The sequence below is a fragment of the Paramacrobiotus metropolitanus genome, unplaced genomic scaffold (assembly GCF_019649055.1).
Source record: "Paramacrobiotus metropolitanus isolate TYO unplaced genomic scaffold, Prichtersi_v1.0 Parri_scaffold0000506, whole genome shotgun sequence".
NCBI lineage: Eukaryota > Metazoa > Tardigrada > Eutardigrada > Parachela > Macrobiotidae > Paramacrobiotus > Paramacrobiotus metropolitanus.
This window is the reverse complement of record NW_026570726.1, coordinates 1-13,221: the sequence shown is the minus strand read 5'-3', so window position 1 is coordinate 13,221 and position 13,221 is coordinate 1. Positions and strand designations below refer to the sequence as shown.

At 46.4% G+C, this 13,221-nt stretch overlaps 2 protein-coding genes across 3 annotated transcripts; one reads left to right on the top strand and one right to left on the bottom strand.

Moving 5' to 3' along the window:
- Positions 1–1,199: 1,199 nt before the first annotated feature.
- LOC129602489 (uncharacterized) lies at positions 1,200–4,704 on the bottom strand. The gene is made up of 5 exons (XM_055501514.1): positions 4,310–4,704; positions 3,800–4,041; positions 3,321–3,367; positions 2,136–3,253; positions 1,200–1,396 (listed from the first exon to the last, which is right to left on the bottom strand). The coding sequence occupies exons 1-4, from the start codon at positions 4,654–4,656 to the stop codon at positions 2,318–2,320; spliced, it is 1,572 nt and encodes a 523-aa protein (XP_055357489.1). The 5' UTR covers positions 4,657–4,704; the 3' UTR covers positions 1,200–1,396; positions 2,136–2,317.
- A 5,133-nt stretch (positions 4,705–9,837) lies between these two features.
- Positions 9,838–11,548, top strand: LOC129602490 (uncharacterized). 2 transcript variants are annotated; one of them, XM_055501515.1, is made up of 3 exons: positions 9,838–9,953; positions 10,059–10,193; positions 10,601–11,548. In XM_055501515.1, the coding sequence occupies exons 1-3, from the start codon at positions 9,926–9,928 to the stop codon at positions 11,482–11,484; spliced, it is 1,047 nt and encodes a 348-aa protein (XP_055357490.1). In that variant the 5' UTR covers positions 9,838–9,925; the 3' UTR covers positions 11,485–11,548. The 2 variants fall into 2 exon arrangements, 1 of the variants encoding a protein (XP_055357490.1); XR_008692414.1 differs by lacking the exon at positions 9,838–9,953 and having other exon boundaries at positions 10,412–10,738.
- Positions 11,549–13,221: the final 1,673 nt, after the last annotated feature.

The following is a 13,221-nucleotide window of genomic DNA, read 5'->3' as shown; positions in this document are numbered from 1 at the left end:
GAAATCCCCAGAAACAGCGAATAGCTACTCAGGAGGGCGGAGCGTCCCTCCGTTACACCCAGTTATGGTCCCAGTATTTTAATTATGATTTTAACTAATGAAGTTCAACCGTATAATTTTATTGTCAATATTTTAATTTGGTTTCTATGATTTTATCGCAAATTAATGTTAGTTACATATTTTGAATTAACCGTGGAAATTACTTTTACTCGTAATTTAATGTGGGTAATAAATTAGGCGTATAATTTAGTTTTAGTTTAATTGGGGTAATATTTTACATAACCGTGGAATTTCATTTCAATTGTAAATTAATTTTAATGAAATTTAATTACGCGCCGGTGTGTGTGTTCAGACAAGTGCCCGTGCTGCCGCAGGACGAGACGTCCATCGCGAAGACGAGTCTGATCACGTGGCTGGCGCGGCCACCGGCAACCGCTCTCAACAACCACGAGCACACCGACATGCAGGACTACCTCGGCTCCTACCAGCCCAACGAGGACTGCAAACTGGTCTTCTGCGAAGGTCCGTATTTAACCGATAATTGCACGATACAGAAAAATGACTGTCCTGTAATTAGGAATTCTGGTGGACGCCGTGCGCAAAGGCTTCTGGATTAAGTTCTGTAAAACAGCTCCTACCAATGGCACAGCGGTCAATCTTAAAACGCAACGAGACCACAACTCAAAATTTTCCAGTTATGCAGTCGAAACTTTTAGCGTACAGCGAGGCTCGCACTCACATCACAAAATCAATTGATTTTTCACAAATTACATTTCGATACAGGCGCTGTTTACTTATATTTTTGCTAGTGTAGCTTTTCATTGCGGATCCAGTGATGTCAAAACTGGAACGATTAGTGCTAGTAGTGAACTCAAATTAAGTTATCTCTCATATACAGAGTAGACTTGTGTGTGAAAAGGTACTGTATTGTAACAGTAGCCGATCTGGCAGCTGTTCTAGTGGGTTGGCGTGTTGACCGTACCACGATGTTGTGTGGGATGTTGGGATGAAAGGTTGGCGCGGCCGGCAACGGCGCGGTCGTGGACGCTCTCACTGACGTAACACAATTACGGAACGTAACAACGGAAGTTCACGGCATGTTTAATGACAAGAACAATGCATGACAAGGAGCAAGATTTAGACAAGAGTTTAACAAGCTGATCAAGCTGTAACAAGCGAATGCATGACTGAATTCTGGAAATTGTGAAGAACAGCTAGCCGGTAAAATGGACAGATACTCATAACGCAATGATGAATCATAACTGGGTGGTCTTATGGTTGTACAACTTCTATCGCTACAGTATCATCCGAAGAATGTGTTTGCCTAGAGCGCGGATCACCTTGAGCCAGGCGTTAGTGATTCAAAGAAAGTTCGAAAAAGACAATAGAGCTTGTTCTAGACACACCACGGTGACGATGACGATCCGTTACCGTGACGGTAATCGCCATCGTGCGAGAGTTAGCTTGTTCGCTGAGCACACCGATAACGATAGACTCGAAGTCGGTTCGGACTCGGTCCGGTCTCGCTGTAAACAAAATTACTGAAGTGGATGTGCAGAGACGTGACAGCCGCTTATGGGGTCGCAGTTTGAGCACACACGCTACTTCCGATCTTTCAGCTACTCGCAAAAAATTCTTTAGAAACGTTTTCTTTGCAGTAACTGCTCTTCTGATTATTTTAAAAAATAGAGGAATGTTTTTTATACTAGTTTCTTGTGGCATAACGGTAGCTTGCCTCTTCTGTTAGGAGCTGGGAGCTACCGGGTAGTAACAACGATAGCATGGTGTTTTATCGTGTTCACAACGACCGTAACGATACGGTAGGAGCAAGAAAACGATAAATTTGTGGTGAGTCATCACCGTTATCGTCACCGTTGAGTGTCTAGAACAAGCTCTAATATGCGAAAACCAGAAAAGATGTTGGGGGGTTAAGTGTAGCAAGGGAAAATATTTTGTTAATACACTTGGTGAGATCGACCTGCACTTCTGGTGAGAAATGCGAGTTCTGTATCGCAAGTTCGTAACGGAGCCAGGAGAGTTTCTTTTAGATACAGAACACTTTGAACTCGAGCGTCCAGTCAGCGGTGAGAGGTGGGGTCAAAAACGTTACAGAACTTCCGGCACATGTATCTTACAGAAGTCACTTAAAGTGCGTGTCGAGTGGGCCTAGTGCAGTGCTAATGCGTCGTTAGCACGTCGTTAGATCCGCGTAGGCAGCACCACTGCACCACGGCGCAATAAGTACGTTGAAATCCTTTGAAATACTTTGTCGCTGTATATGAGCCGCTTCTCGCTTCACAAGTAGTATGATCGCAGCCTAATTAGATACCACGGGCGCAAACAAGTCCCGAAGGGTCCGTCCATCGGCATCGGCATGCGACCCATCGGGCCGCTCGTCCGACGATGACAAAGGAGACCGGAACACCGCCTGTCGGTCACCCGCCGGGCCAACGGCCGCCACCAGACACATGGTCCCACTGCAGTACTCATACGACGCCCGCTTGTGATCCCTCATGGCGTACGGCGTCCGAGTGACGTTGTGCTGCGTCAGCTCGGTAATCCAGTGGATTGCCGCGACCCGCTCCCGCAGTTTGTCCGCGAGACGGTATTCCTCCTCGTCATCCAGCTCGTACGGATCAATCTCCTCGGGCAACAGCACAATCGCCCCTTCTTCCTCCGCCATGAGATCAAACAACTCCTCACCGTCGAAATCGTAGAGAACTTGGAACTGCATGACGCGCTCCGTCAGCACGGCCCCTGGGAAATGCTCCCGCGGCCGATCGGGGTGGCGCCGCAGGCGCAGCTCGCCCTGGGTGCACAGCTTAAGGCGGACGGGCAGCGACAGCGCCTCGCACACTCGCTTGACCATGGCGTCGCGGCCTTGCAGATAACCCATCATTCTTCCAATACTTTTCGTCCGTTCACGGTCGTCGGGGCACGGCGGGTACGCCGGCGGATAGGGATACTGCAGTCCGAAACCCAGGAGACCGCCCTTCGGTAAGAAACTGGACTCTGCCAGTAGCTGTGTCAAGGTGTCGCGGACGAAGGTCTCGCTGTCGACCGCGGTCTGGCTGCCGACGACGTCCGGGAGGGTCGCGGGCGTTAGTGCGAGGTTGTAAGTGAGGGTGACACGGTGGCCGTTCTCCACCGGGAGCATCTGGTGATGGACACCGCTGCGGAAGGCCATGAAGGCGATGGAGGGCTGCTGCGCAGCGGCCAGCGCCCGGGCTGCGTCAAGCGCCACTGTCGGCCGCTGCAGCGCAGCACCGACGCGCCACCCGTGGAGAGTAGGGAAGAGGACGATCAGGAGCCGAACGTGCTGGCGCCGCGCGGTATAGTCGGGGAGGCTGGGAGAAGCCGCCTGTCCCTGCAATTGCACGTCTCAAAGGACAGTCGTCGGTCTTCATAGTTACTCAAGAAATCCAGAATTTAACCAGCGTAACAAATTAATTTTTTTCTCATAAAAATGTTGTGGAATTCTATTAATTTTTAACTGCATCCAAATATGCATTTTATTATTAATTCTTTCGTAAAATTATTCTACAAAAAATATTCAAATAACTCAGAAAATTAGATAAAAGCTAGGAAATAATACCGGAATTAATAAATACGAGAACTTTAATAATAATAAATACGAGAACTCGTAGTGAACTTTAACTATTAAATAATTAAAAATATTTAATAAGTAACAAAAGTAAAATAATTTATTAAATAAATTAAGATAACGGACGAATATGAATAATATCTGTAGTATACTTAAAATTTACAGAAAATCCGTTGAGGCAAATAGCCAGCTTACTGTAGACCCTCATGTGGGAGAGTTGCGCTGTGATGGTCTGGCCGCGCTGCTGTTCCGACAGCAGGTCCATGCTGATGCAGCGCAGCAGCCCCGCCTGCTCCACGTCCAGTTTGCTGGCGAAAGCGTCCACATGCAGCTGGCCCGCTGTGTGGCAGGACGCGTCCAGCACATCCTCAGCGGGATCACAGGCGCCGGCCAGCAGCTCCAGCTCATCGGGAGTGGCGCGCTGCAGGGAAATCCGTCTGCCCAGGGAAAAAGCAATGTACTGTTACCAGTTACACAGTCAGTACTCAGTACTGAACGTCCAATGGCGCCACTATTATTATTATTATTATTACATCAAGAGCAGACAACCCGCTAAACAGGACTTCAACGTCTGGTCGGCAAAAATCTAAACAAATGAGAATTGCTAAGACAGATCAACAGTTCGGAGAGCAAATTTGAAAAATCCCACACCATCAACACCGAGTATCTGCAGGTTAACTTATTGTATGCGTTCACAGACTGCACCTGGCAATACGGTCTGTCCCGTAATACAGCGTCAACGCCGCGGCCGGCACACGGCACACACCGCAGGACACGCGCGAGCCTGGCACGATGGAGGCGCGAAGGGAGGCGATGAGCTGATCGCAGAGCATGTTGCTGGCAGCAGTCTGGTTGGCCACGGACGCAGCGCTGCTGGCGTTTGCAGTACTTTTAGCCGTTGCCGTCGATTGCGCGTAGACAACAGCATCTCCGCAAAATCTCCTCTGCCCACTGGCTGAACGAAGGCACAATGGTTGGGCTGCTGTGTGGATTAGCCTGCCCAGATTCAGGAGATTGTGTGATTTCGTCAGGGGATTCAACTTGCCAAGCATTCTAACAAACCGAACAAAGTTAAGAGGAGAAAACTCGGAGAAGTTAGAAAATTCATCAAGACATCCACAACGTCTGACAACATATTGATTCATGTCGCGACATGTCCGACTCCAATACCACTACACAATTCCAATGGAACCGGAAACGGCTGCAGGTGCCAGGTGCCCATTTAATGGCATTCCCAGCCGTAAATCACTGTAAAGGCCATTGCTCAACGATAGACGATTTTATTCATTTTATTCGGCTTTTAACTTCTCACAGCTCATTTTACCGTTTCTGTGCCTGTGAGAAGAACTCAAGTTTATGGTGATTGTGTTCTTTGAGTCATTCGTAATGCCGGTAATGGGATAGTTTGTATCCTTCCTTTCAGAATCATTGAAGAATTTTACCGTGTAAAAGTTGTTGGAATCTTCTCCACCATCTGAGCGCACGTTTGCATGCGTTGAAGCGGCGTGCTGCGCAGCCATGGACGCCTTGAATTCCTCGACAGTCTTCTCACTCTTCTGAATTTTCTTTTGATTTTTGATCTTTCCATTTGTAAATCTGTACTACCATCCCCAGCCCGCGTATACCCGGTTTTTTCACAGTTCGGGAATTTTCTGTAGCAATCATCCGGTCTTGCAATGCGGCCGAAGCACTAATTTGGCCAATTTATCGGCGAAGCGTGACGCTGCATCATGTCGCAGCGCCGCCCGCCCCGCGATGGGAGACGCAAACCCCCGTAATCACCTCCATCAGTTTGCCCCCCCCCCCCTCACCTCCCTCTCCGCCTACGACGCCGGCCCGGGGCGGCGCGTCACCGGGCCCCCTCTGGAGACCATCTGGGAGGTGTCCCCCAACAGCGCTTGGGGTTGGGCTTCCTACAGAAAACCGCGCGCCAACTGTACCTCGATGAAGCCATCGTCATTTTGTCTGACTCCATCCCGTCCGCCACCATTATTTAGTCCTTTTTTTGGAGCCCATCGACACCGTCCAGGATTTGACGGCGGAGCATGTGCCGTTGTTGCGGCATATGATCCAACGGGCGCAGTGCTTCGCGAATGAGCAGATCAGACCGAAAACGCACTATCCGCTGGTGTTACTGTTGGGGTTCCATACGATTCCCGATTCCGACGTTTATTTGAGTGCATATGCGTACTATTACCGTGGATTTTCAGGGGGCAGGTTAGTCACCGTTAGTGCTCGGATCAGTGGAACATTATTTTTTTTAGACTTCGCTGGCCTAAGTAGTTACGTTATTTTTCTCTGGTTTCGTAAATGTGGTTTCTATAAATTTGATCTTTTATTTTTCTCTGACTTTTTTTAACTATTTTTTCAAGTTATTCTCTTATGACAATTTATTTAATTAATAATTTTTTCATTCGTACTTGTTCGCTGATTTATTTGATTTCTGTTTCAATTTTTTCTGCATTATGTTGAACTGTTTGCTGATTTTTCAAAATAATAATGCGGAAATTCTTCCCACTCAAGTTTATATAGGCACCGGTTTTTGTACCGGGATTATTACAGACACCCAGTTTTACAAATGTATAATTTATTTATTTCGTGTTTCTGTGGAAATTATACAGTAATTATGGCGTATGCGCGGACCTGTTATTATTTATCTATTTTCCAGTTAAATAATTATAATAATCATCAGGTAATTCAGTTTCAGATTTTCCGTTTATTTCGTTTTCGTTTATTTTCCGTTTATTTACTTTCTTGTTGATTTATTTGATTGCGCTTCCAAATTAATTTCCTAATATCTTGCATTTCTCGCCGCCTTAAAAAAATTAAATTGATTGAGCATTTAATTTCTCATGCGAACTTTTTCATCGATTTCTTTGGCTCTCCTCCAGAATAATTTTCTGTTCGTAGATAGTTTTGCCAGATTGAAATTATTAAAAATCATTTTTGGCGAATGCCTAACTTAACTGAAATTTTTTCTTTATTTTATGCACTTTTTTCCCGCATGGCTTTATTTTTTCTGTTTTTTTCTAGGCACGGTGGTGCCGGCGGACTATCGCTCCTTTAGCCACAGTGCGCTGTTCATCTCGCCGGCCACGACACCGACCTGCACGCCGCCGAGACGGAGGATGCGGATGCCCGTTACGTCTGTAAATTCCAGGCCGATTGCATTAAAATTGCCGTTAATTAAAAAAAAAATAATATTCTCAGTCGACTCATGATGAATTTGTGATGGATACAGTTTGCGCCGATGTTGTAACGGTTAATTTAAATTGATAATGTGGTTAATTTAAATTAATTAGTTCATTTTTAAGTTATTTGTTGTGACAGTTTATTTTTATTTACTAAGAATTGATTAATGGTGTAATTATGGAACAAGAATCTGTCCTTAGAACTATCGAGAAGTTCCAGGAAACTCGTTAAAAAATTAACATTATAAATAAAATACCGGTTCCTTGTTTTATTGCGTCAGTTATCAAGCTACAGCAATTAAAAGGCCGTCGCCAATTTTTTTCGGCGTCCTCGGGCGGACTGCAACTTGCAAGACATAATATGTCCTAAAATATTACGAGCTACAACAGAATATTGACATGATATTATAGCAAAATATAAATCGAATTAAATGGTATAGCATAAATTAAGTCATGACTGCGAGTTTAAAGACATTTACTGAATTAAGCCACCGTAAAGATTTAATGTAAAATAACAAAAAATGTTGAATAAATAATCGTAACAACTTATGAATAAACAAGATTGACAGAATAATGTCACCGCGAAAAATTCTTGCTGAAAATGGAAATTTAAGTATAGAATAAAAAATTACTCCCTGCCGAGTACTACTCGCAGTCGCCTGCATAGCCCGGCTGAGCCGTAAGACGTGCGAACATATATACAGCCGGGCTTATTAGCGCCACCATGCAGTAGCGGCTGATACTGTATATGCACCCCTGTAGTATTGCTGAAGTCTGTGAATGTGACTGGGTGGGACTGGGTGAGACTGGATGGGAGTGGGAGTTTATGTGACTGGGAGCATCTGTGACTGTGACCTCTTGTGACTGTGTTAGACTGGGCCTGGGAACGATTGGGACTGTGGCCTTCTGGGACTGGGAACAGTGTTCGCTACTTAACGCCAAATCGACAGAAAGCGCACTTCCGGTCAATTTAAACGCAAGTACAGTTTATTTGAAAACCGAGACATACATACACGTTGTGGCTAAACATGGTGCTTATATTATGTACCGCGCCTGATTTAGCCGCATGTACTGCCGTAACGTCACATTCCAGCCGGATGACGGCAGCACTGCCGTGAATTGGTTCGACTGGCATGGTTTTCCCCCTATATAAAATTTTTTATTGACAACAACATGCGTTGAAAATGTGACAATTCTGAAAACAACTTGCGTTTAAATTGACCGGAAGTGCGCTTTCTGTCGATTTGGCGTTAAGTAGCGAACACTGTTCCCAGTCCCAGATGGCCACAGTCCCAATCGTTCCCAGGCCCAGTCTAACACAGTCACAAGAGGTCACAGTCAAATATGCTCTCAGTCGCATAAACTCCCACCCAGTCACAGTCACCCAGTCACAGTCACAGTCACAGACTTTAGCAATACCCCCTTTGTACGCATGGCTCTGCAGCACGCACGAATTTGCTTCTTTAGAGTTCAGAGTAACGCCTGTTTATTACTTCCCTTGATACTAACCTATGTTGTAGTTTGAACTGTTTGGCCGTTAAAGAAAACGAAATCGGACATTCTGGCTCAGTGCATACAAAGATGCAGTGAAGCTTGGCAATAATAATTTATTTGTCAACAACCTGCCGTAAATCGTTTATTTAATTTTGTTATCTTGCTTTTTTTAGTTTTTTAAGAGCTCAGCTCTTATTGCGGCATTTTGACTGATTTCGAAGACGTTAGTTTTAGGACCTAGCTAAAGATTTTAAGATTTTAATATGGTACGGATCGCTATACGCAATTATTATTACGCATCGTGTGACATATTACTAGTACTAGTACTAGGCAGTCGAATTCTTGATATTTTTCTAAATAATTATCTGTTCGAATAAATTATTTTACATAAAACTTTTCATGTCGTTGAGCACAAGATCTTTGTACTGGCTGTCAACAAGCAAGCACCCAGTGCTGCGACACAAACCACGAAATTCATCAGCATTGGAATCCAGGTGTGAGGAGAGAAGCGGCTCACGTACAGCGACAAAATCTTTCAAATGATTTCAACGTATTGCGCCGTGGTGCAGTGGTACTGCCTACGCGGATCTAACGACGTAGCCGGGGTTCGATTCCTCCATCGGCGCCTTTTTCAGCCATTTCTCGGTTTCCCTCGGATTGCGCCCTGCTGATTCAGGCAAAAACCAAAATGAATCGCTGAAAGTCGCCATCCAATTTGACATTTAAAAATATTTAAAAATTCGCCTAAATAATTAGGAAACTACCGAAAAAATGTGCGATTGTATGAAATCGCGCAGCTGCATTTTCGTACAAAACATTCAGCAGCTGAATACACATTGTACTATGATAAGTGACTCGCAACTGATGCATGGCGCATGCACACTGCCACAGCGTCGAGTGCTTGCGTGATTTTAATAACTAGTCTTTAGTCTTTACTAACTGTACAACAAAAATTAGACTCGCTGCCTTACAAGTTTTCTAAAACTCAGCAGTTATCTGGGATTTCGGAAATATCGCTAATAAAATTGCCAGAATTTCTGAAAACTTTGAATGACTTATCAATTTGTATACCTACTGTTGCTAAGGCCATGAGCGCCAGCACAATTCCCTGCCGCTCATGCAGATTTACCAAAATTAAAATGCTACATTTAATTGTACACGTCATTAACTTTCCATCTGGGAACATTGCCAGTTTGGCACTTTGTTGGGCCACCGTAAGTCATAGTTACCTTATTGTTGTTTTCTAAAGTTATTTGCAGCTTCGTAGAAAGCCACGCGTACGCGCTGCAGTACACAGATAAGACTGGACGAAATATAAAGAATGTGAAAAACCAATACAGTACTTGCATTTAACATTTGTGATAGATGTAGCAGTACGTATGTATCAGTACCGTATCGGGAAATACGCATCTTTATTGTAACTCGACATATCGCAACTGAACATGAACCGCAGTAACTGCAGCCAGTACATCGCAGTTGCTAGGTAGGTAACATTGCAGAATCTCGAGAATTTCGTGTACGTACATGTCGTACGTACACTCGTACATGACAACATTGGGACGCAATAAGTATTCTTGCGTTATATTGTTTTTTGGTGTGCATTCTTCGATAGACCTTTGAAGACTGGACGTCAGTAATGAAGCACGTGAAAGGCTCTAAGCTCGGTAAGTCAACTGTAGGGACGGCAGGCGAACTAAAACGGCGAACTGTGCCTGCCGCGACAGTGCAGCGGCACGCACAGCGTAATCTGACGTCTGTTTTACTTGAAGACGCAAACGCGCTAACGCGCAACCTGTACGTGTCAGCAATAATCGGGATGTTGACCGATTATGGTTATGGTCAGGCCTGCCAAGTGCACCACCCAGGATGCGGATACCAGAGCTGTCAGCCGGCGTTTTTGCAATGTGAGTTGGCTCGCAAAAGTATGGCAATATAAATCGGATTTACAGTGAACTTATGTACACGGATTAACAACAAATCGAGCTAGGTCACGAGACACTCAAGTCGGTCTTGCTCTTATCGGAATGCCCGCGACGTTTGCACTGACCATGATGAATTATAGAAATGCAAAAGATACTTTGTAGATAGCATAATGCGAAAGCGCTTCTCTGTGCGGTTTCAGTGCTAACGATTTGTGCGGGCCAATTCGGCTGCGAAAACGTCCTAAAACAGTGAACAAATATTTTTGGGAGCGCGCGGAAGCGAAAGGTCTTGGTCCTGTGTACCGGCACACACACACATCCCTTAATTTGGCTCAAATCTGACCAACTGTAAGTAGAAGGTAAGCTGATTACACACCGGTTGCCTTTAGTGGACGCGGTGCTGAGCCAGGCGGCTCGGCAGCCGATCGACGGACGAATTCATCTGCCCATCCCCGCCGCGCTGCGATCCGCCGTCACACTGGAAAGCTGGCCGGTGGTGCGCGTCAATTCCGGCGGCACGGCCACTTTCCACTGCACACCGCTACAGATAACTCCCGGACCGCGCCCTAACGACCGGGCGGCCGTCTTCTGGCACCATGACAACGAATTGCTGGCCTACAGCGGCCGCAATGAGAATTACGTGGCATCCGCCGACATCCGTCACACGGTGGACTGGGCGGCCGCCTCCGCCACGCTGACCATGCGCAACGTCACCTGGGCGTCCCGCGGTGAGGTGGCCTGCCAGCAGGAATGCCCGCCTCCGACGCGGGAAACGCATCCGTACTGTCCGCTGCAGACCTTCCGCTTGCACGTGATGCCCACCGCTCGCGAGCTCTTCCCGACGCCGCTGCCCAACGTCACCGTCGTCCGCTCCGGGGAGGCGCGCTTCCAGTGCGCCACCACGCTGACTTTGCCTACCGACTACTTCCACGCTATGATGGGCTTCATCTGGCGCTTCAACACGCAGTGGCTGGAGGCGCCCGCATTGCACGCGCTGCATCCGTTCGTGGGCCCGATGACCACGCCTCCGCCGCGACGCCCCTCCCCCAAGCATGTCCCACCGGCGCTGCGAGACACCATGTCCGGGGAGACATTGGCGGCGTACCGTATGTTGTACAATGAGAGCGAGTACTACACCAGCACGCTGGTCATTCCCGACGTGCAGCTGCAGGCGTCGGCGCGGGTGGAGTGCTGGGTGCAGCCGGATTATCAGCGGGAAGTCTGGCTGATGCAGACGGCGTATCTCCACGTTATACCGGCGCCTGATGCCTAGCTTTGAAGGCTGGTAATTAGCCGGCACTCTTGGTTTTTGTCTAAATTACTCGCACATATTTGTTTATTTCCAGTATCTTGTTGTTTTAGATTTGTTGTAGTGATGTTTGGTTTTCTGTTTTTACTAATTATTCTGATTTGCTACGTGTACTAAATCCAACTGTCCACAAATATCAGCTATGGATCTAGTCACCAGAGCTTGTTATAATGCTGCCATGGACGCAGCAGTCATGTCAGGAGGGAATTTCTGTTCTGTGACTTAAAATTGGGAAGCATTATGATCTTTTAAAATGTGGTTTGAAGATACGATGATTTTTTGTGGACTGTAATTTGTCGAAACAGACGGTGAAAATACTTGGATATAACATTTTTTTCAAAATAAAATTTTCTGTAAAGTTAGTTCCCGGGTGTTCATCGCACCCTAATCGTGAAGGGTATGTTCACAGCACCCAAATGTCCTCGTATTTATTAAATTTAAGACCACCTCAATCCCGTAAACAATCAGCCAAAACTATAATTCTGCGAGCATTCAGCTGCCTCATTTTTCGGTGCTCGGAAAAGCCATCACTTATAAAATTTTCACTGACAAATCAGTATTTCAAGTGTTCTTGCCAGGAATTCAGTGCAGCCGGCTCGTGTCAGGATAAAGCACTTGAAACGAAATGTGCACCGATGACAGGACGCTTCCATGTTTTACCATTGTCGAACGTCCCCATTTTCTGTCACTACAAATTCGCTTGGTCAGTTTCTGAAAATCCACTACTTGACAATCGTGGAACCGACTATTTTAAATCCGCATAGCAAGCAAAACCGAAGAGAAAAATCTGTACGAGCAGGCACGCACCGTGTCAGAACCGAAACCGTTCGTCGTATGGTGTGAAGTGGACGAGCCGACATCTATCGCTTTCATCACATTTTTGTACCGCGTTAACACGCGAATTCGGCTTACCAGACCAGTCGAGTGTCTCCACTTCGCCGTACCAGCGACAGACATTTGGCTGCGTCTCACTATAAAAACGGCTGTCACACCGCTACAATTATATCTGCATGTAATTTGACTGTTTACGAGTTACTTCAACACTCAGTACTCACTACAGCTGTGCACTAACCTTTGTCTCCCCGTTCGACGCTAAATCATCATGATTAACACACCGCCCCCTATGTTAATTTGTCGACTGCTGATACTGGCTAACCAAACCGATCCGCTAATGCAGGTGAGTTTCATTCTACGAAAACTGTAATTGATGCCGTTATTAATTGTAGCATCTTGAATTTGTTGTAGTGTGCACCGGACCCTATACCGAACGACAGCAGTCAGATTCCTCGCTTTGCCTCCCAGGCGCACGAAAGCTGGCTGCATATTGGCGAGGCAGTCAACCTCACCGCCGACCGGATTAAGGAGGAACAGGCCGCTGCCGCCTTCGCCGCCGCGCACACCACCACGCCGGCACCCTGCGATTCGGAGGCGGGAACCGCGAACGAGTACATCATTCTCTGCCCTGCTGCGCGCCGGCGGCTCCAAACCTACCAGTAGTGAGAAGTTGGAAAAGCTGCCCAAGTAGATGATATTGTGGGTTTTTCATAAAAACGCGAATTTGTGGTTGTGATTCTAATAAAGTTATCGGCCTTTACGCAGAGCCAGCTCAAGTTAACGTACAGTACTTTATCCGTAATGGCGACAACCTGTGCTGGTTTATTTACGCTGGTTCAGCCGGCATCAGTCGTGCTCGTAAAGTCG

What these genes read in the sequence shown, in the direction of transcription:
- LOC129602489 (XM_055501514.1), bottom strand. Translation starts at nt 4,656, where the DNA reads ATGCTTGGCAAGTTGAATCCCCTGACGAAATCACACAATCTCCTGAAT. An exon ending in CTCCCACATGAGGGTCTACA is followed by an intron (nt 3,368 to 3,799) that starts GTAAGCTGGCTA and finishes GTGCAATTGCAG; the next exon opens with GGACAGGCGGCTTCTCCCAG. An exon ending in GACTATACCGCGCGGCGCCA is followed by an intron (nt 3,254 to 3,320) that starts GCACGTTCGGCT and finishes GCTGCGCTGCAG; the next exon opens with CGGCCGACAGTGGCGCTTGA.
- LOC129602490 (XM_055501515.1), top strand. Translation starts at nt 9,926, where the DNA reads ATGAAGCACGTGAAAGGCTCTAAGCTCG. An exon ending in CGTGAAAGGCTCTAAGCTCG is followed by an intron (nt 9,954 to 10,058) that starts GTAAGTCAACTG and finishes TTTTACTTGAAG; the next exon opens with ACGCAAACGCGCTAACGCGC. An exon ending in TCAGCCGGCGTTTTTGCAAT is followed by an intron (nt 10,194 to 10,600) that starts GTGAGTTGGCTC and finishes GGTTGCCTTTAG; the next exon opens with TGGACGCGGTGCTGAGCCAG.